Here is a 22764-nt window from a genome sequence, read left to right as displayed (position 1 = left end):
AATATCATTAGTGGTGTCAATTAATATTCTTTTATTAGTGATCAGTATAATAATTCCAATTTCACAATAGAAATAACATTTAAATATAATAATCACGTAACTCATCAAAATTACAACACAGATAAAACTAACAAAGAAATTGCAGTATAACAACGGACTAGAAAAATCAAAAGAGTTATTGAAGAAGATAACTAGATGGGAGATGAGAAACTTTGTTACGAAAATTAAAAGGGATGAAAGGACTAAAAAAAATTTCTCAACAATTTGCATTACCATTCTATCTCATATGTAGTCCTTTTTAACTAGTTGGTAACTTGGAGTCCCAAATCAACATTTGTAATGGTCTTCTAATTCTGTTGTTTCTTCTCAACCGGCCAATTACTAATTATGTGGCATATGTATATATATATCCACATTAGTAATTATTTTTCAAGTAATTATTTTTAATGGGTATTACCTATAATTACTTGTAATAAATAATTCTATCAAACAAGTAATTATAGTATTTTTTTCACAATATGATACATATTACTCAAAACTAAACTCATATCAGATACCAATATCATGTTTAAAAATCTCTCTCCAAGAGGATTCCCTACTATTATTCATGTGTTATTTCTACACTTAAAGTGCTCATGTTTTTTTCCTAAAAAAAGGAGCACAAAACTTAGAAGCTGTAGAGCTAAATTAGATTGAGCAGGACCAGTGTAAACTAGCAACTACTAACATCTTCAAAAAAAAATAGAAATAACTAAGGAATGCACAAAACTTGGGAGCTAGGGTGCACAAAACATCCCGTGTTAATAATCAAGAGTTTAATTTGGAAAAGAGCCGCATCCGACGAGGTGTGATGTCAATAATCTACCCTGACGTAAGTATTAGTAACTACTTCTATGAGTTTGAATATATATTAATTAATAAAGCTCAAGCAGTTTGAGCTCCAGCACAGACAGGTGGATTCTGCTTTCCTACAAAAGTAGGCTTGACATTCTCACAACTAGTCTTTGCTGGTCCTTCCTTTCCATTATAGGCAATGTCTATGTCTCCAACTTCCACTCCTTCACATGGTACTCCTTTACTGCATAATAGTAGTACTGCATCTTGTGTACTTGATGTACCCTTTACATTTTTTATGCTCACTTTGCTTATCTTCACTAGTGATGGCAACTGCAAACAAATTATACATACAACGGTAGAATCAGAAATTTCAATCAGGATATATAAGATATAAACAACATCATGTCATAGTTTGACTTCACATAAAAGTCAATTAAAAATAAAGTCTTTTTGAAACTTGTTTTAAATATGTCGTGATATTTATGTTGTAACAAAACTTTTGAAACTTTATCATATATATTAAATATATCATAGCAATTGTGTACGTCTATGAAAGCTTCTCATTAAAGAAATATATCATTCTTTATGAAACAGATTAATTAATAACGAAATATATATAGTACTTTGCACATCAAATTAAGTGAAACAAAGGGAGCATGTTTTTTTGTTCGAAAGAAAGTTCAACTGACCACCTTTTGCTAACCATATAACTTTACCCTTTTTATACTATTATAACATTTAAAAGATAAGTACACGTAACACCTATATACACTATTAAATCATTTAAAAGAAAAATGCATGTACCATGCACCTATACATTATCAGATCATTTTAAATGATAAGTGCACATAACACCTATACACTATCAAATCATTTAAAAGATGAAGCGCATGAATAAAGAGTTCTTACATCTTTGTTGCATTGATTGTATGGGCAATAAACTTGATCAATAACAACAGGGTTGCTAACATTTTGGACAATAATATCTTCATAATGCAACTCAGTAACAACACCTTGATGTGAAGCTGGCCATGTCTTGACTCTAACACCATTATCAGTATTGATAAATGTGCAATTTTTTACATAAACTCCCACTACAGGCTTTTCACCAGGAGTTTTTCCAAGACTTCCAACACTAATACCATGTCCAGGTCCACAAGTAACTTTAGTAATATGAAGTTGTTCCAATTCATCACCTATAGATATACAATCATCTCCTGTTCCAATTACACAATCTGTTATGTTCACGTTTTTCGATCGAGCAACGTGAATACCATCAGTGTTGATGCTCTCCTTTGGGGCTGAGATAGTAACTCGGTTTAATGTGAAGTTGTTGCAACCGTTAACATTCATATGGAAATTTTTGCTGTCTTTTGAAGTTATGTCTTGGATTGTTGAACTGTTAAGGTAGTTGAAGCTCAAATTCTGTATCAATCACCACAATATTTATATTAAGAAACATATAAATGGTATATATATATGCATAGGTTGATCTAGTACAAATAGTATGTCATTCATCTCAATTTACGTAGCATCGTTGACTTAACAAATCTTAGGTATTTGTCTGGCTATAATAAATTATACTCCCTCTGTCCCTATTTAGTTGTCCACTTTAGAAATGACACACATATTAAGATCGCAAAAACTAGCACAGTGAAGTTACAATTTTACCTTTATTAATTATGGTTTCAAAAATGATGAATTAAAACTTGAAAATTCTCAAAAAGTTTAAATGAGGGCATAATAGGAAAAAAAAAATTGTCCTTTCTTGATTTGTCAAAATGGACAAGTAAATAGGAAGATGGAGTATTAATTAATGGTAAAAAGGGAATTTGAAAGTTAAATTGTTTCTAATTATGGAAAGGTGTCATTCATTCATTTCAAGACAAGACTAAAAAGAAAATGATGTCATATAAATTGAGACGTATAATGAATTTAGTTTTGATAGAATATCGAATCTATGTCCATAAAGTTTGAATCTTGAATCAAAATTTAAATGGAATTTAATGTAGAGTACTTACATAGGGAAGATGAGCACACTTTGTTTTGGCACAATCATTTTGAGCCCATGCAGCTTTACCTTGTCCATCAAAAATGCCAGTACCAGATAATGTGAATTGATTAACATAATTAACAGTAAACCATTCACCTTCAGGGAGTGCTTTAGGATCTGGAGAAGCTTGTAAAGTTCCTTGTAGTTGAAACTCAAGTGGTGCCTTGCATGGACCTTCTAATTTTACTTGTTTCATTTGGAATGTCCCTTTTGGGACTATTATTCTACTTGGACTTGTTGATGCACATGCCTCTTTAAATGCATCCAATATTGCCTATATATGTACATTCATATTCATCATCAACATATATAACACAATTAGTTTTTTCAATCAAACGCTACAATAATAATATACTCAGTAAAATGTAAGCAGATCATACTTCATCTTAAATTGAAATTGTATATGAAAAGAAATTATAAATAGAAATATATCCTCTTTTATTTTCAAACATAAAGTTTAAGGGGAAAATAACTTTTAAACATGTGGCTATAAGATGTCATCATGAGAACATATCTATTCTGAATTATCTGACTTTAAATTGTTTCTAAATATATAGACACATCTTTCTTTCTTTCTTTTTTTTAAATATACTTTTTTATTCTGTGTCAAATTATTTGTCACGATTTATCGTACCTTACTAATATCTCCATTAGGTGTTGCACCAAATTTGGTAACATCAAACACTCCTGGCTGACCTGTTGGTGCTGTTGGCTGAGCTGCTGGTGCCTGAGCCGCTCCAAGTCGTGCTAAAAATAACATTAATGTAAATACAAATAATATCTTGATATTTAATTCCATTTTTCTTTTTCTTTTTTTCTTTTTTTTTTTAATTTTTTCTTCTGTATTTTATTTTATTGTGTTTTTTTTCTAATTGTTTTTGAAATGATAAAGTGAAGGTTGAAGCCCTCTTATAGTGTCATGAACATGAATTAAGACCATTAAATTTGTGGGAGTGTGAATAGGAATTTAGTGGTTCATTTTATGTTTGATATTTTTAGCCTTGTGACTTTTTCTTATTAATTTTATTATGCATAACCAATTAATCTCTTAAATTAGATGGTAAACATGAGTTAATCTTTTATGGAGTAGCTTCTCTATTGGGAAGGATGAAATGATTAGGATAATTTACATGTAATACAAATAATTAATTATTAGGTTGTGTTGAAAATTTAAATTCCTTTTGGCCAAAGAGCCAAGTTATAAGGAAGGGTATCTCTTGCAGATATAAAATGTAATCCTAGTCATTAATTGATTGTCATAATTTATCAACCATTTTGGGACAAGATATTTTAAAAAATATATATAGTTTCTTTCAAGTTTCTTCGTCAGAGGATGTGGTGCAATAGATGGGTTGTCAACGATTAGCAGAGGTTTCATATTCAAGTCCTGAATATAGAAAAAAAATTATGCGTCATGAATCATAATTAATTAAGCTTCAATACGAATATCTGACACTAGATGAAAAACAATCTCCTGTGCCCTCTTAATTTTAAATAAATTTTATATAGTAATGTTTCAAGTTTACGACAAATTGACTATTAATATAATATGTACCTTCCATTTTCTAAATTAATACCTTACTACTAGTGTCATTTTATGAGACAAGGGGAGATGTTTTAAGATTAAAATAAATTCTTCAATCAAATAAGTATATTAAATTTAAATCAAATATTATATCATATTTAATATCCAAATTTCAAAAAATAAAAAAATATTTATTAAGTTTTGTACAAAGTTAAACAGAAACAAAACGAAATGGCCGACAGATTATTATTTATTTATAACTTTTTTCACTTTTATTTGTATTTGCTAGAGTTAAACTAATAAGTTTTCATGGAGAAACATGATCAAGATTAATAATGTCGAACCAATTTTGGTTAGGACTAATATATACTATTATTATTGTTTATCATTTTCTTTGTCTCAATTTATGTGATATAGATTAACTTAACATGAAATTAAAAAGGATAAGTTTTAGGAATCACATAGTTTTAGTACGAAATTACCTTATATCATTCTTTAGTTTGTAATTGCATTAATCCTTTAAAAAGTAACACAAATCGGATACATTAATATGTAGCTCGGATACTTTAAAAAGTATATCAAATACATTATAACATAAACCGTACATTAAAGAGTATCTCGGATACATTATAACGTAAATTTTACCGAATATGTGGCTCGAATACATTAATATGTAGCTGAAATACATCATTAGAAATAAAAGGAGATATAAGAAATAAGGGAAATATTTCAATAGTTTTTCCAATTAAAAAAGAATGAAAAAAAACGTTTAAAAGTTGTGCATCTAATATAGGTCATAGATATTAGTGAAAAATTAAAATTAAATAGAAACTTTGTCATTCTTATGTGAAGAGACTAAAAGAAAAATGAGTTACTAACTACTTGACAACATTAAAAGAAATTTTCAAGTTGATCACCTAATCCTAAAAATTTACTTACAAGTCATCATAGGCTACATTTCTAGTATTAATATGTTGAAAAGAAGTGTGGTTGTAAAAAAACCTTATACTCCAAAGTAAAGCCCCACTAGAATATGACATGGAGATTTCAAGTAGAAACTAGAACAAACAACAAAAATTTGAATGTCTAGTTGGCACCAATCAAAGCCTCAAAAACCTTATCCCACATCATAAATCTAATCTTCCCCCACATCCAAAAACTAAGCCAATTTCCCTTCACACATCACAAAATTATCTAAAACATATTGACCCTCCCCTCCAACATCACCATTGTAACAAAGAATAACAAAAGAGAGTAATTGAGTTTGTAAGTGAGCAATGGCTGCTTCCACACAATGTTTCTTGCACCAATATCATGCACTAAGATCTAGCCCTGCTAGAACATCCTCTGTTTCATCTCCTAAGCCTAACCAATTGATTTGCCGTGCACAAAAGCAATATGATGCCAGCAACGCCGTCTCGAGACGATTGGCTCTTACTCTCCTCATTGGTACTGCTGCCATTGGTTCCAAGGTTTCCCCTGCAGATGCTGCCTATGGAGAAGCTGGTACTTTTATCCATACCATACTGTCTCAATGAATTTTTACACTTTAAATGTTTATCACTACTTCCTTTTTGTTTTAATGTGAACATGATCACTTAATTGTGATATATGCAGCAAATGTTTTTGGTAAGCCAAAGGAAAACACTGATTTCTTGCCATACAATGGAGATGGATTCAAGCTCCAAGTCCCAGCCAAATGGAACCCCAGCAAAGAAGTTGAGTACCCTGGTCAGGTTCTCAGATATGAAGACAACTTTGATTCCACAAGTAATCTTATTGTTGCAGTAACTCCAACTGACAAGAAGTCCATCACCGACTACGGCTCCCCTGAAGAGTTCCTCTCTAAAGTAATAATACTTGTATGCATTTTATAGTTCAGCAGTAATGGTTAGCTGACAACTGAGTTTTCGTCTTGTTTCTCAACAGGTGGACTATCTGCTAGGAAAGCAAGCTTACTTTGGTAAAACTGATTCAGAGGTAAGTAATCATAACTACTAGCTACTTTTCTTATGAGATGAGTAAAGGTCACTAACATTAAACCTGGTCGCAACTCTTCACTTCTATATAACTTGAGCAACTGGTAATGAGTCTAGAATTCAGTCAGTATATAAGCTACCCTGTAAATTAGTCTTCAAGTGGCAGAATCACTCCGTAAGATTGTAACAAGTAATCATATACACCACCTACGCAAGTAAGTAAAATGCATTTCAATTTACCAACTGCTTTTTTCCTATAAATCAAAACAAACCATATAACAACACATGGAATGAGTGAAGTGCAAAACCATGTGTCCGTCCCAAGGAAGTTGGAGTCGGCTATATAGGTCCTCATTGTCTATGTTGCTCTGCCCTGCAATTGTCTAAATTTAACTGAATGTATGGGGAAAAATGAAATGGGAATTCGTTTGTGCAGGGAGGATTTGAATCTGGTGCAGTGGCAACTGCTAACCTGTTGGAGGCATCAAGCGCAACAGTGGGAGGAAAAGAGTACTACTACTTGTCAGTATTGACAAGAACTGCAGATGGAGATGAAGGTGGAAAGCACCAGTTGATCACAGCCACAGTGAATGATGGCAAACTTTACATTTGCAAGGCACAAGCTGGTGACAAGAGATGGTTTAAGGGTGCTAAAAAGTTTGTGGAGAATGCTGCCACTTCTTTCAGTATTGCTTAAGAATGGGAAAACTAAAGAAAACCATTATTTAAGTTTGTATGTACTTAGTTCTTCCCTCCTCTACAAAACATATGGTGCTGAGATGAGTTGCTTAATTGGACTTCTTTTTTGCTCTTTCCAACCAATCCCAAAAATGTTTTTAGACATGTTTCAAGTACTGTTGGAGGAAGCTTAATGTTAATAATTTCATAATCTGTTGATGGACTACTCTATGTGTTAAAAAGTCTAGAACCACCGAGGGATGTCATAGAATCGAGATCCCTTCACTCTTTAATTAGAGATCTTAATTTCAAATCCTAGTAAAATAGAAATTCCCAATAAGAAGGGCACCACCCTTAAATGGGGCCTTACGCGGAACAAGTTTTGGAGTAGTCAAGGCTAGTAAATTTCGGGTACCAAATAGTTGAATGAAAAAAAGAGCTGAGAGAAGTTCATTCTAACAACTCAACTCACAAGGCTTTAGTGATAGATGATCTTGTGGAAATGGGATCATCTCAAAAAGGAAAACTAGATGCTATATAATCACTAATTGGATATAAAGAGAAAACAAAGGGAGTTTCTATTTCCTCTACTCTTCATTTTTGGTTATTCTAAGGAGCTAAACACAACTCTCATATGCAGATTAATAGTAGGAGAGAACTGTAGACTAAAAGGTTGACGAAAAGATTCAAAAGAATTGATAGTACAAAGCTTCTATTTTTATAGTAATGTACTCATATACCAATAAGGCAATAAATATGCCTTAGTGAATAACAGTGACAACCCCTCTCAAACTTCCCTTCTCTCCACATTTTTTGCGGAAATAGAGCAAATGACACTGCATCTAACATGTTCAAACCAGTAACTACTAACCTACCTTAAATAGCAAGGGTCAACAAAATAGGCAACAATCATTTAAATGGAAAAGAAAAACTAAAATATGGAGGAAAGAGTACACGATTTATTAATGGACTGAATGCAAATTTCACATTCTTGTTTGTCATAAATGTTGATTCGACATGAACATACAGAATATACACAGAAACCAGTGATAGCGATGAAAGATATTTGTAACGTTACACGCTGCCCTTTTGCATCTCAGATTTCAACTTAGCCCATTGCAGTAGTTCACACCATTATCAGTGTCATGTTGCTTTGTGTTTACTCGATTATCGCCCCATATACGAATTGTACCATCATCACTCGCAGATGCCAGCATATGAGGATTTGTTGGGTTCCAGCTAACACAGTTCACCGCCCCTGAATGTCCAGCCAGTGTCGCAACAAGTTCACCTGAGCCTCTGTGCCATATATAAACCTAAAATATTGCAATAGACCGTGATCAGAATCTCTCAAGGTTATAAGGCCTTATGGTATAGATTACCTTCCCCATACCCTACTTTGTGGAATTACACTGGATATGTTGTTGTACTAGAATCAAAGTCTCTCTAGAAGATACAAGGTCAGAATCAATATCTGACAACATATTTCTGTGATTTGTGCCCAGTAATAGAGAGAAATGGAAAAATCATCTTTTCACTATCAAAAATTTACTTCTCTATGGTACATCTAAATTTTAACCAACAAGTGACAGCACACAAATAATACATTTGAATTACAGCTAATAATATTTTCCATCCCAAAAATTCACATTGAAGAGCACCTAATGAGATTGATATCCCTTCCGCTCCCCTCCAAACCTTTTTCCTCAAATATTAAGACTTGCCCCAAATAGGTATCTCTTAATACTCAAATGTGTTGTTTACACACTTCCTATTTCGTGATGTCCCATTTTACAGATTCAAATAAATATTATCCACAGCCATTATGAAGTGCAACTCTAAAAGTCAAAATGGTATCTTGAATTTCCGTGGAGTATCACTTTCATAAGCAAATTTATTGCATATCCAAGTACTCGTATATTATATGATTTACAATGGACTTATGAGCAGACTAAAAACTTGATTCCACGCACAGCATTTGGACATTTTGTGAGATACTACATCAGGAATATGCCATGAAAATCAGGATGTGTTCTACACCAAAGCCTACAAAGCTCATCTAATTCCCAAAACTTCTATAGATATAAAAGAATATATGGCCATTAATGGCATAAAGGCAGGCCATATAACATTTTGAACTTTAAGGATCTCATTAATCTTATGAAAATATACTTGACATGTTTTATTATTCCTAAAGAAATTTCAGAAAACTTGAGTTTTCCTTCTTCGTTGCTAACTATTATAAATCCGCCTCACACTTCACATGGAAGTCATGTCTTGACAGCAGTAAAGAGCAGCATGGCATTGATGTAAATTCGTGATCATTGAGAGCAGTGGTTATCATAAAGGCAGCATTTGGAAATATTATAAAACAATTCACTCGAGATAGAAGAAACTCAAAATAAAATAAAATAAAAATAAGTCAACAGACCGAGGCAATTGTGGAATACTCAAAGAAGACAAATATAGAAGAAATAACTCTTTAGGGCATCATTTTACAAGAACCCTACTAAAGGCAAAACAAACAATGTCACGTGCATGTACGAAGCATAAACATGAAATGTTATATGCTAAAAATGACAACTTGTTAACAGCTTTTTGTGAAGGAAAACATAGTAATTTATTCATGTGCTAATAAGCATAAAAGGCAACCCAACAAAAAAAGTACTGCAAATCAAATTGATTGTGCTTCTAGATCAACAAAAGATACCTGTGAGTCCTCGCTTCCACTGGCAATAAAAGCTTGATCTAGTCCTCCAAAGCAAGACCTCACAACGAACCGAGAACGTTTATGCCCCTTATATTTGGCTACGAGTTTTACAGTTCCCTCGATATTCCAGAGATGAATTTCTTGGTTTGAAAGACTAACCAACACATACTTACTGTCCATGGACAATACAAATGAGGTTATTGCTTGATCCTCCTGAATTACTCTCTCTACTTTTGATTCCCATCCAACTAATACTATCATATTTTCTTTACAAACAGAGACAACATGCTTCCCATCACTTGTTATCCCCAAGTCCGATATTCTAGTAGTCCTGTGGCCTTTCCAACACTCAAGCTCTTTCCCTTCCAAATCCCACATGCTAATGCTTTTGTCAGTTACACCACAGAATATCCTTTTTCCATCAGGAGCCCAGCCGCATGAGATAAACTTAACAAATTTTTTCTCATAAGTGTGTATACGTACACCAGACTCGACATCCCACCGAATGACAGCTTCCTCTTCACCACAAGTGAGAAGCTGATGGTCATCAGGACTCCATGATATATACGAGACATATGTCTCGTGACCCAAAAGTCTGTGTTTCATGCAGACACTGCCATCCAATTTGACCTGAAAAGAGCAGAAAATAAGGGATGAACTTACACTCCATCAATTATCCCGATTACTTCAAATCTTCATGATTAACAGCTCTCTTTTCTTTTGTTCCCAGCACTCCCTCCCCCCAATCCCACATAAACACAATCTTTTTCTATTTAATTTCAAACATGAAATGCACCAGATATTAGGATCAAATTTGGAGAATGAACCTTGCATATCATATTCCTCCAAAACATATTCAAGCACCAAAAAGAAGAGGAAATGAACTCAATATTCCAATATTAGCCATTTGATTAGCAGAAAGAAGCATTGTTCAGGAGTAAAGACATTAAACTCTGATTTCCAACTTACAAAGCCAGTTGAATAAAGCACACCAAGACATCTGGAACTCTCTTGACATTTCTTTTCTCAACAGTTTGTTCAAAATTCTTCATATGGTGAAGTATCATTAGCTGTCAGCTTTCATGTTTTCTAAGGCATGGAAATCTCCCATGTGTTTGTTTCTCTTTAAACTTGAAAAAGGAAGAATATCACTCTATGAAATGACTACTCCACCCATTTCATTTTATGTAAGGGTGATTGATTCAGCACGGAGTTGAAATATGTTAATCTGACTTATTTAATGTATTATTGATAATGGAAGAGAATATTAAAGTGGAGGTTGAAAAAACAAGCAAACATCACATCAAAGTTGAAGTCTGAGTAGTTCAATGAATCCTTAAAGTTATTGAAAGTTGTATAAAACAGAATGGTGTCAAACATTTTGGAATGCACCAAAATGGAAAGAGTGTCATATAAACAGGAATGGAAGGACAAACTAAAATGGAACTAAAGCTAGAATATAAATTTAACATTTATTTTGTATTCAACTGATTTTCCATCAAATTGAATGCTTAGTGCCAAATATCAGTTAAACATCACTGTCGTCTTAGGTCAAAGAATCTAATGATAAACCCCAAATTAAGTTTTAGAAAACCTCCACTCAACCCAAAGGTTTGTTATTAATTCAATAAACCTTCAATGCAAGAAATGGCAGCTTAGTAATAGCAAGGCTCTTATTTTTGTTCCTTTTTTTTTTTTTTTTTTTGCAGCTTCTGCAAATCTGTCCACCAGATCTGTAATTTACTCATCCCTTTCATAGACATGCACATTAAACTCTTAACATACCATCCATAACTATTTGGCAACATGAATACCTCTAGCCAATACATATTCTCCATTCGTTCCAGTAGTGATGGACTCTATTTCCTGGCTCCTTCCTAAATTTGGAGATTATTTAACTTAAAAGTTTCCTCCTTTTTTTGAGAAGGTAACTTACACTTCACACTTTACCCTTAATGACAAGCTTTTACAGCTACACAACTGTCATGGCACGTTTAAAACCACAAGTATCTAAGGTCTTATAATCGCGGTTTACATAAGACCGCAATTTTATAAGTCTCTTCATTTCTCAACTCCGTGCTCAGTCAAATAGGATCAAAACTATTGAAACTGAGAGAGTAGTAACTTTATTCTTAAAAATGGGTTAACGATGAGGCTGCAAAATTTAATTAGGATACATTAAACACGTCCCATGAAACTAACACCTCAGGCCATATATAAAATAAGCGTGAAACTGACTTTTTGGGGGAGGGCAAGTAAAAGAGGCATTAGGCATTATTCATATAGTTCGAAGCTTTAGATGGAATTTTGTGAAAGAAGTACAACTAAAAGTACAGTCACAGCTTTATCACCAAGGAGTAGGGTTATGGTGGGATGGATAGAATCCCTCCATCCTAAACCAGGGGTCTCAGGTTCGAGCCCTGGGTATGGCACGGTAGGGAGCACTCCCCTCACCCCCCAACCCCACCCAGGCCTTATGCGGCAATGGATTAGTCGGGACCCCGATGCGGGTAGCAGAAACAAGTGGCAATGAATAAAAAAGAATAAGTAATAACTTCGATATTATCTATTTTTGTTGCACAAAAAAGAAAGGAAAAGGAAAGCAAAATCATATTACTTTGATCATTCATTCTGTCTGGCTCTACAACAAGTACTCTCTTTTTTGCTTGATCGTAGAAAAGATCAAAATATTCAATATTAAAAATTATTTAGTGCAAAGTACAAGTCCATGCATAATAATAATTAATACAAACTCTCCTATTACACCATAAGAACTTGGCGAAACACAAGGAAATATAATAATAATCACACTTATAACACAACAGAAACATTAACTGCGGCATAGTTGGTCAATGTAAGAAAGTTCCAATTAGCTGTCAACATAACAGCATAAAAATTGAATCATACATCCCAGTCCTACTTGAGTTTAACAACAATAACAGTCAGAAACCACAAATGTGTCAGTGGTAGTCACTGGACTCTTTTTTATATGGCAAGTATGAAAGCACTGGGCTTTTAACACTCAAACAATGGCAGACTACTTTTCTTCAGATTGCAAAGTAGGATTCTTTTTTAGAGACCATGCAAAGTAGGATTCTTTTTTAGAGAAAAAATGCAAAGTGGCATTCTTGATAAGTTTAATTTTAATAAGCTGCAAATCATGTGGATCCGAAAATCAGAAGGATGAGGACACTCCACTGTTAGATGTAGACATGTAGATTCGTCTCTATGTCTGTCTAGGTCCGCATACATATATGCATGTTGGACTCCCTAAAATTTAGTGTATGGGTGGTTAACTTGGACTAATAGGGCCACAAACTATCTGATTACAGTCAATCCTAATATATCTCCCGTGGAAGTATCTACAACTTGCAATTATGGTGGTGCTTTCTAATAATTGCACCTCAATTTTAAACTAGTTGGAATGTATTATATTTCTTTATTCTTTGTATCGTGCTGTCCAGTCCAGCTTGTATGCCTTGACTATTACGTTTCACCAACATAGGTACTGGGTAACTCTACCCACCAAAGCTCAAGCAGATGGGAAAAGAGTATTACATCGGTGCCTGCTTACCTGCCAAGGCTCAAGCAGATGGGAAAAAATCACTTAGCAATTTTTGCCTCAAATTGAAACCTGAGACCTCATGGGAAGAAATATCCTACTTAGGCTATATGAATCCTTTATTTATTTATTTTTGATAATCATGGTGTCTTAGCCAGCTTGCACACACCTCGACCTTGCCATCCCCCAACAACAAGTATCAAGCAACTTTGTCCACCAAGAGTAGAGTAGAGGGAAAGAAATCACCTAGTTTTTTTTTTGTGTCTGCTGGGATTTGAACCTCATGGTTCTCACCCCAATTCACTGACCACTTAGCCACACCCTTGGGTGCTATATGAATCCTTTATATCCATTCAATTTCACTTGAGCCGATCTCATTCCGTTAATAATTTAAGGGTTTTCTGTAAATATAGGAATTTATAAATCGCATGCATATCCTTATTTTTTAAACTGATATATGATTCAAATTAAAAATATCCTCTAAGCACCTGATCAAATGGAATTATGCCACAAAAAAAAAAAGGAATAAACCTTAATCTCAACCGGTTGATATCACTTCCACAGATAATTTTCTGTCATTGTGTTCAAATATATTACTATATGAGGTCGCGGAAACCACAGAAATTTGAGCACCCATATGAGGCACTCCATGAGACTGTGAAGCACACAAGTTACTAATCCTTCAAATCAGAAGTAAAAGACCCTATGAAGTATGGAGGTAGCTGTGACTAAGATGCAAGAATGGAGGAAAAGATATTCAATAAAAAGTAAAAGTAGCAATTGATCTAAGTTGAAAAACAACTACTGATATGACAACAAAATAAGAGAACTTAAAATACCTCCCATATAATTACTGCAAAATCGGCAGATGACGAGGCTAAGTACTTTCCATTATGGGAAAACTGCAAGAACCAGACTTCATCTTTATGTTCATGTAATATCTGGTGCAGTAGAAGCAATGAAGAAACAATTAGCGCTTAAGGTGATTAACATATTGTATCTGCAAGAAATCAGACTCCACTGTCAAAGATTGTTCTAAAACGACTTATAAAATAACAGCTCGTTGGTAAATGATAACAAGTAGAAAGCCAGTGAAGCTCAATTTTATCAAAGCACATTTACAACTCCTTGGCACTTTAACTAACCCCTCCACCCCACCCCAAGGCAATTCCTTCTGCTTTCACTTAAATCACAGTGGATCCAACCTCATCTCCTGGTTAAACTTTAAACCTCCCAAATATAAGGTCAATTTGCAAATGGCATAAACAACATGAACAAAACAAAAGTTACACCCCAGTCCCAAACAAAGCCAAAAATTAGAGGAAAAAAAGAACATACTTGTTTACACAAAAAAGATATAATGACAAGAGAAAGGGAGACCAATTTCACAAGAGACGAAAAATGTGATGTTGTGCCTACAGGTACTGACTTTCATTGATTCAAAAGTTTGGCAACAATCCATGAAACATTTCATATTGTTGTGACTAAAGTCACATGAAATGGTGGACACAAGCTCACTAAGGACCTGAAGATCACAAAGCTCCCCAGAAATCAATAGTGCTTACCTATTAACTCCAGCATCTTTCTAAGACATAAAAATAAAATTGCATTCATTTTTTTCCGATTAGTAAATAAAAACTGCATTCATTAGCAAGCTTATGATAGGACAGCATGCATTCCCCATATTGATTTGCTCATGAACCGAGGCTGCAATAAATATGCTTTTAGTTAGAGTTCCGCTGTCAATAACTACTCAAAAGGAGCTGGCACTTTGGAGATCCACGGCATTAAAGCTGGAGAGTCAAATCTCTGTTCTTCATTTGTTATTTGCTGAAAAAAATATTACATAAGATTCTAGTCTTCTAGAGAGTTTATATATGTACTTGTGACATATAGATACATTGAAGCAATTTGCATAGTTTCTTTTTCTGTGAAGCCATGAAGGCACTAACTTGTTGCATTATTAATAAAAAATTCTTTTTGAAAGGGAGCATAATGGTAAGAATTGTTTGGGTGTGTCCAGGAGATTAACCAGAGCAACTATTGGGCTCCATATCAATTGGAGGAGAAGTCATATTTTTCCAATTAATGATGTGAACAGAATGTAAATCTGACAGAGATCTTGGGAGGAGAAATAGGTCAACTACCAACAATTTATTTGGGGATGCCTGTGGGAGCCAAAAGCAAATCCAGAGAGATTTTGAATGGGGTGGTGAAGAGATGTGAAAGAAGACTATCCAGATGGAAAGCATAGTATCTGTCTGAGGTGGAAGATTGTTCCTGATCAACTCAGTCTTAGATGTTCTACCAACGTACTAGATGTCATTTTTTCCTCTTCCAACTAGGGTAATAGAAAGAATTGATGCTTTAAGGAGGAGTTTTTGTGGAATGGTGAGAAGGAGAACAAAGGATTTCATTAGGTCAAATGGAAGACTGTAGTTCTTTCAAAGAAACTAGATGGGTTAGGCATTATAAACTTGAGGAAATAGAACAAAAGCTTAATAATGAAGTGGTTGTGGAGATCTCCTAAAGAGGAGCAGGCTAAATGGGTTAAAGAGTGATCCAGACCAAGTATGGGAAAATTAGAGTACTAGACAACTAAGGAAGTGATTTCTCCCTATGGTATGAGCCTGTGGAGATCAATCAGAATTTTGTGGCAAAGTTTCATTGAAAGACTAGATACAATCATCATATATATATATATATATATATAAATATATATATATATTACACATTAAATATTTGAAGGTTATGAATATGAAAGACATGGAAGTTATGAATATGAAATAGGAGTTCGTTTCATCCTTTGTTCTTTCCTCTTCTACAATGGTAAAGATATTGTTGCTGTCTTTTTATATTCCTTGGTACGCGCACATATCAATTTGTTTCCTTTGTATAATATTTCACTTTCTTTATTTTTTCCCACTTGCCATACTACAATCAGCAATATCATAGGTTAACTTTTTACCTATCTTAATCTTCTTCCTTTTTTATACTATTTTTGTGTATCTTCATTATTTGCTGATGTCTGACTCGTATATATTTTATGAATTATTTTGTATATGGGTTAATGTGTACTGATTAGCTTTCTGCTTTAACAATATTAATAATAATAATAAGGGACAAATGTGCAATATACGTTCCCAGTGACCAGTATAAACAATGGAAGGAAGATTTTGTTTAGGGATTAGCTGGTTAGGAAATGGCAGCCTCAAGCAGTTCTTACTTTTTCATATATTTATCTGTTGAATCAGCAACAACAGGCCATTTTGAAGAAGTTTGATCCATCCATGGATGGAACTTAACATAGAGAAGGATGATGCAAGACTGGGATGTGGATAGATTAGCTAAATTTTGTGGCACCCTAGACCACTTTGGAGGTTTGCAAGAGGGAGAAGACACTCATTCATCATAGCAAAGGTATTTTCACAGTTAGCTCTGCCTACAAGAATCTGAACCAGATAGGACTCAACTCAAATTTTTGCCTTGGAAGCTTATCTAGAAAGTCAAAATTCCATATAAGGAGGCAATCTTTACTTGGTTGGTAGTAAAAGAGACAACACTAACTCAGGAGAATCACAAGAAGAGGGGAATACATATGTCTCCAAGACGGTTTCTGTGAGAAGCAGGTAGAGACAAACAACCATTTGCTTCTTCACTGCAGGGTGGTTAGACAACTTTGGAACCTATTTACCAGCTTTAGGGGCATAAGTAGGACCATACCATAAAGGGCAAGACGGGCTATAGAAAGTTGGAACAATAAAGGTAGTGGCGGTGCAGACAAACGCTGATGGAGAATTGTCCCAACAGTGATTTGGTGGACCATATGGAAGGAGAGAAATTTGAGAGCATTAGCGGGCCTTTACATAGGATAAAAATGAGCTGTCTTGTCACTTTTTGCTATTGGTGTAGTCTGAGTATGTAAATGATCATGTAACTATTACAGTATTCTAGGTTCTTTGTAAGATGAAGTAGAATCTAGTGTTTTTAAAGATTTTTTGAGTCTATCAACTGTATGTAGCTCCACGGTCTAAATTTGGGATCCCAGTCTTTAGTGCTGAAAAATTATATACAAATTTGTTACCTTTGTCAAAAAAAGTGTGGGCTTTAATGAAAAAGGGCACGAAGGGAGAAAAAGTACAAATATCAATCCAAGACTAATAAATATAAGCATGAAAGACAAATACATGAACAAAGAAATGAAAAAGAATAAATTGTGACACAGTGAAATACCAATTGTTTGATGTCACCTCTTTAGAAAAGGCTCACTGGCAAGTAAAAGTATGTCTTAAAAACATGATGACGACAACGAAGAGCATATTTAAGTCAGGCGAAGCGCTCAACACATTCTGAGCCACGCTTCAGAGCTTAAGAGTGCCTTAACAACACTGTCTAAGACAAACCTTGTTTATTATCATCACAACTTTAAATATCAAAACAAGCCTTTTTTTTTTATGACCACGGTGTTAGCACTAGCTTTCGTGCACCTCGATAATTCCACGGGATAAGTCCAATAAGGCTAGGACAGATGGGAAGAATCACTTAGTGTTTTTTGTCTCCACTCAATGACCACTAGGTCACACCCTTGGGTGCAAATCAAAACAAGCCTTTCAAAAGAACATAAGCAAAAATTGGCAAAACCTTCAACCACAAAGAGTTGAACGAAACAAAGCATGAATTCAATGAATACTTTTCATCTTAATGCCAACATTTGTCATTCAAATAATTGACATAAAATAGAAGAGGTGACTCTTTTAACAACAATGACAGTGTTTAGAATGCTAAGGAACAAAACTTGATCAATATTTCCCATCATATTCATTCAACTGCACTAATTATTGACTCGGATAATGATAGGACAAACTAGTACATGATTGCAAGACGAAAGATGGAAAGAGTTTACTTTGTGTCTCACACAACTGACACAAGTTGTGTGGGGATTCTTTTTGTTTCACAAATTTGTGGACCAAAAGTGTAAGACTAGGGTCCAGAAATTTGTAGATCAAAGCCTCACACAACTTGTGTCTGTTGTGTGAGACACAAAATGAAGTTTCTCTTGAACATGTCAGACTCGAACAATCAAGAGCAGAATCAAAAGGCTTGTATATCAAAAGCACACCCAATTATTAATGTGATCTAACCTGCATTGTTAGAGATGGAATATGATCTCTTCCGCAGTGATGATCACTGAGCAGTGACATTTCACCAACCACAGAGTTGTGAAATCTACAAGCATCTAGTTGCAAGTCAAGAGCTTGTTCAACAAGATGTACCAATCTCTTTTCTGGAACCATAACTGTTGGGGGAAGCAATCTTTGCAATTCCTCTAGTAGGTTTGTACGTGACTTTATTCTCGCTGTGCCTTGACCTGATACCCCAGTAAGAACCTGCTGAGAAGGTGATATAATGAAAAACGAAAGCTGATGGACTCTATCATTGTTTATGCAAAGAGGTGAGATCTCGCCCCTCAGTGTCTTCAGAGCATCCATAACTTTTTCCTTGTGCAACAATTCAAAAAACTTCTGCTCCAATATCACAAAAGATGCCAACTTTACAATTTTTTCATCCACCAGACCAATCTTTCGCAATGTGTTTAAACTTTCATCCCATTTACCATCAAGAATTTGCTGCATAAACAAATTTACGACGGAAGTGTGCAAGGGTATCCCTGACTCTTCCTCTAGTAAGGCCCGAGTCTTTTTGTAACCAAGAGAATCTAATGCCTCAGTTATAATCCGAACAAATTCAACTTTCTTGACAACTCCTTTAGTACCAACAACCTCATCGTCCCCTTGAAGAGTCAGGGGTCGAGCCATCGAGTCACCCAATGAACAACTTGCAGGATCTCTAACAAATGTCCTGTCAGAAATATCTACCAATTGACCGGAGGATACCTTCACACGTTTTGATGGTGGTTCATCATCGTCCTCAGCTCCCATGAAACAAACACGTCAGCCCATATATAACAGCAGGAGGAAGACAAAACTGAAAAGTTGGAATAGTAGGCCTAAATCCTGCAATTAATAAATGGAGACTCTCTTATGTAACAGCAGGAAAGGAAATAACATAAAACTAATAAAAATAGAAACAGAAAAAAGAGAAAGAAGGCAATCTGCAGGATCCACTTTCAATGATCTACAATTAGAAAGTGAAAACGATAGTAATGAGACAATGAGCAAAACAGAGAGTTTAAGGGAAAAACTGCAACTAACAGAAGTATAGGCTAATTTTCTTTTATACGTAATCATCTTATTGATGAAAATTGTCCAGCATTTAGCAAGAGCATCGCCTGATACTAATATCACATACTGAAGTACCCAATAAAATATATGAAAGTGAAATTGCTTGGACAGATTCGCAACAAATACAGCAACACCTCAGACAGATTATTCAGAATTACCAGATAAAATGCCATCACGAAGTGCAACCAGTAATTTTGGACCTGATGCCAGACACCAATAATTTCTTATGCTACAAATCGGTTATGCTTGCTAAAGTTGAAACTCTATACATAAAGGGCTCCACCAGAACTTCCTTTTTAACAATTATTCGAGAGAGGAGAGGTAGGAAGGGTAGGACGGTGTCAGCCTGAATTAAAAGCTTAATGAACATACGACCTAAATAGACATCACAAATTAATACTACTAGTAATCGAACCATTGAACAGCCTGCCTAGTACATTGCTCCCGCTAAGTCCACATTAACATCAAAGGAGCATTAGCTACCATTTTCTTTGAATAACCTATTCGGTCTTCTCAATACCAGCCTCCTGATCAAACAGCATTACCCGCTAATAATAATCCTCCCGAATAAGAGAACTGATGCAGACAGAGAAGTTTCAATTCCTGCCAGAAGGAGATCACACAAAATGCAAATGTTTTACCAGTGTGCACGGTAACACGCAAGTTCAACATTAATCAACACTCAAGCTACGTAATTACTGTAAATGAATCCACAAATTCAACTCTAAGATATGTCTGATCTTTGATATTCGAAATTCAATTGAAAAGAAAACACATCTATGTTACCACTATTGACATAATAGTTCATCCAAAATAGCCTGGCCACTAATGAGAAGAATCTATTCTTCTTACTAATATGTGAATATGAATGAAGGCCATAAATTGGCCCACAATAAAGCTGAAGCAATCAACAGAATTTCACTCATTAGTTGCAAACATTTGCGAGAGCTGACTACACAAGTTAATCACACTTTCCAAATAACAAACAAGGTTTACCCTATTTCTCTACAGGATTATGGATCGATCATATCACGACCCTGGAAACAAAGTCAATCCTCCCCTAGCAAAACATGATGTAGCACGCACCCACTGAACCCCCTCAAACCTATTATGATCAAGTATGATAGTAAGATGCACATATAGCACAAGATAGTGATGAGTCTTAAGCCTCTTAAACTTGTTATGATCAAAGATGAACTAACTAAGGAGAATTTCACTCCAATGCAATCACATTTACAGCAAATCTAAACCAGACCTCTCACCAACAGCACAAACTAGGGATCTTGATGAAAAGATCCAATCGGTACTAAAAGCATCCAATAACAAACTAAGTTAGTAAATGTATCTGCTGTTAAGTAAACTTCTGCAAAAGGTAATTCAACTCAAAATGCATTTGCCGTCTAACTAGTACTTAAGTTCTAAATAGGCTAAACTTAACTTCTGCAAACCATACTCTTTGTAAAATAAGCATATACTACAATAACCACTCAAAACCCAACTAGAAAAAATCAAACTTTAGATAATCCACTAACATCATTCAACAAATCCAACAAACAAAATCAAGAACAAGAATCAAACCAAACCCAGAAAACAGTAAGAGACAAGCAAAGAAAAGAAAGATTACCAGAAAATCAACAAAAGATTAGAAAAGAATCTGCAATACCCATAAAGCAATTTGAAGATTCAGATCAAAATAGATACATACACTGATTGAAAAACCAGTAAATCGCAAATGGTTTTATCCCAAATTGTATTCTTTTATTTCCTTCGCTTGTCGGTAAGCTAAGACTAGTAGATTAGGTGGGTAAACAATCACTCGATTGAAAGCTAAAAAAGGTATATGATTGATTGTTGAGAGTAAGAATCTTGTAGAGAGATTTGAGTATTTGTGTTAATGGAGAACTTGTGAATAGAGAAATAGAGGAAAGAGTTGTTTGGCATTTTACTCAACTAGGGTCCCCTTTGTAAAGGAGGAGTATTATACTAATCTTTTTGCGTGGATTGGGGAACCACCTCTCAAAGCTTCTAGGTGGCTTGTCGTAGGTGTTAAATTGTCGTGTGTGTTGTGTATGTAAATCTTATTTAAAATTGGAGTTTATTTTTTGATAGATATTATCATATAGATATATATATAAAAGAAAATATTAAGTCCGCTTACGTGGTAACACCACAAATCAGAATTTCCTTTTAAATTTATTTATTTTCAAAACTAGCCTTTCCCTTTCAAGAAAAATTGTGACTTTTATGAAGAGTTGCGATTTTAATGAAGATATGTGACTTTTATGAAATGTTGTGACTTTTATGAAAAGTTGCGACTTTTATAAATAGTTACGACTTCTATGAAGCGTTGTGACTTTTATGAAGAGTTGCAACTTTTATGAAGATTTGCAACTTTTATATCAAAAGTTGTAACTTTTCTGAAAAGTTGTGACTTTTATGAGAGGTTGTGACCTTTCCAAATGGTTGCAACTTTTCCAAAAAGTTGTGACCTTTCCGACAAGCACAATAAATATTTACTCACACTACCCTCTATTATCTATAAATAGAGGGATTTGCTGCCACTATTATTTGAAGATTTTTTTCATTGGATAGTTGAATTCAATTACATTGATTAAGCTTCTTATGAAGTTTGTTTCATTCCTAGAAGTTTTCATCCTCCTATTTCATGGAGCTTAATTTTTAGGCATAATATATAATTATGCCCTTTAACTTGGTTTCGAATCACATTTATGCCCTTCAACTTTGGGTGTGCACAAGTAGACACTTAAACTTGTGTAAAGTTGAATAAATAGACACACATGTCCTACATGTCATCCTACATGTCATTTTTTGTCCTACGTGGTGTCCGACGTGTATTTTGCCATGTAGGACTCATGTGTTTATTTATTTAAAAGTTGGATAGTTAAAGTGCCTGTTTGTGCATTATGAAACTTGAAGGTCAAAGTTAAAATTTGAAGCCAAGTTTAGGGTCTAATATATGTATTATGCCTAATTTTTACTATAAGTCGTAGTGATTCATGTAAGTATGACAACTCTTTTGCTATTGTGGTGACATTTTTCTTTTAACTTTGTTAAAGTTACATAGAAGATGATTGAAAATTGATCTTCTCTTTTGTCCCTTTCTACATGTTTCTTCGTATAAACAAATAAAATTGATTTCGATTGCAATGTAATGTTA

At 34.4% G+C, this 22764-nt stretch overlaps 3 protein-coding genes across 7 annotated transcripts; 1 reads left to right on the top strand and 2 right to left on the bottom strand.

The window, feature by feature from the left end:
- Positions 1–562: 562 nt before the first annotated feature.
- LOC107025541 (polygalacturonase-like) lies at positions 563–3716 on the bottom strand. Its single transcript, XM_015226326.2, has 4 exons — positions 3525–3716; positions 2859–3164; positions 1747–2262; positions 563–1167 (listed from the first exon to the last, which is right to left on the bottom strand). The coding sequence occupies exons 1-4, from the start codon at positions 3687–3689 to the stop codon at positions 925–927; spliced, it is 1230 nt and encodes a 409-aa protein (XP_015081812.1). The 5' UTR covers positions 3690–3716; the 3' UTR covers positions 563–924.
- Positions 3717–5292: 1576 nt separating this feature from the next.
- Positions 5293–7298, top strand: LOC107025687 (oxygen-evolving enhancer protein 2, chloroplastic). The gene is made up of 4 exons (XM_015226453.2): positions 5293–5921; positions 6033–6265; positions 6345–6395; positions 6831–7298. The coding sequence occupies exons 1-4, from the start codon at positions 5693–5695 to the stop codon at positions 7089–7091; spliced, it is 774 nt and encodes a 257-aa protein (XP_015081939.1). The 5' UTR covers positions 5293–5692; the 3' UTR covers positions 7092–7298.
- A 711-nt stretch (positions 7299–8009) lies between these two features.
- On the bottom strand, positions 8010–21613 carry LOC107025686 (WD repeat-containing protein 26 homolog). 5 transcript variants are annotated; one of them, XM_015226451.2, is made up of 6 exons: positions 21211–21613; positions 20002–20189; positions 18486–19358; positions 14184–14285; positions 9783–10412; positions 8010–8388 (listed from the first exon to the last, which is right to left on the bottom strand). In XM_015226451.2, the coding sequence occupies exons 3-6, from the start codon at positions 19281–19283 to the stop codon at positions 8176–8178; spliced, it is 1743 nt and encodes a 580-aa protein (XP_015081937.1). In that variant the 5' UTR covers positions 19284–19358; positions 20002–20189; positions 21211–21613; the 3' UTR covers positions 8010–8175. The 5 variants fall into 5 exon arrangements, with proteins under 5 accessions (XP_015081937.1, XP_015081934.1, XP_015081935.1 ...); XM_015226448.2 differs by having other exon boundaries at positions 21292–21613; XM_015226449.2 differs by lacking the exon at positions 20002–20189.
- Between the last annotated feature and the right edge of the window lie 1151 nt (positions 21614–22764).

This window comes from Solanum pennellii, chromosome 7 (genome assembly GCF_001406875.1).
Source record: "Solanum pennellii chromosome 7, SPENNV200".
NCBI lineage: Eukaryota > Viridiplantae > Streptophyta > Magnoliopsida > Solanales > Solanaceae > Solanum > Solanum pennellii.
This window is presented reverse-complemented; position numbering and strand designations above follow the sequence as displayed.

Coding starts and splice junctions, on each gene's coding strand:
- LOC107025686 (XM_015226451.2), bottom strand. CDS start 19,283: ATGGGAGCTGAGGACGATGATGAACCACCATCAAAACGTGTGAAGGTA. Junction 10,413..14,183: donor TTGCAGTAATTATATGGGAG/GTATTTTAAGTT, acceptor TGCTCTTTTCAG/GTCAAATTGGATGGCAGTGT. Junction 8,389..9,782: donor GTGGAAGCGAGGACTCACAG/GTATCTTTTGTT, acceptor GCAATATTTTAG/GTTTATATATGGCACAGAGG.
- LOC107025541 (XM_015226326.2), bottom strand. CDS start 3,689: ATGGAATTAAATATCAAGATATTATTTGTATTTACATTAATGTTATTT. Junction 3,165..3,524: donor CTAATGGAGATATTAGTAAG/GTACGATAAATC, acceptor GTACATATATAG/GCAATATTGGATGCATTTAA. Junction 1,168..1,746: donor ACAATCAATGCAACAAAGAT/GTAAGAACTCTT, acceptor ATTTGTTTGCAG/TTGCCATCACTAGTGAAGAT.
- LOC107025687 (XM_015226453.2), top strand. CDS start 5,693: ATGGCTGCTTCCACACAATGTTTCTTGCACCAATATCATGCACTAAGA. Junction 5,922..6,032: donor TGCTGCCTATGGAGAAGCTG/GTACTTTTATCC, acceptor TGATATATGCAG/CAAATGTTTTTGGTAAGCCA. Junction 6,266..6,344: donor CTGAAGAGTTCCTCTCTAAA/GTAATAATACTT, acceptor GTTTCTCAACAG/GTGGACTATCTGCTAGGAAA.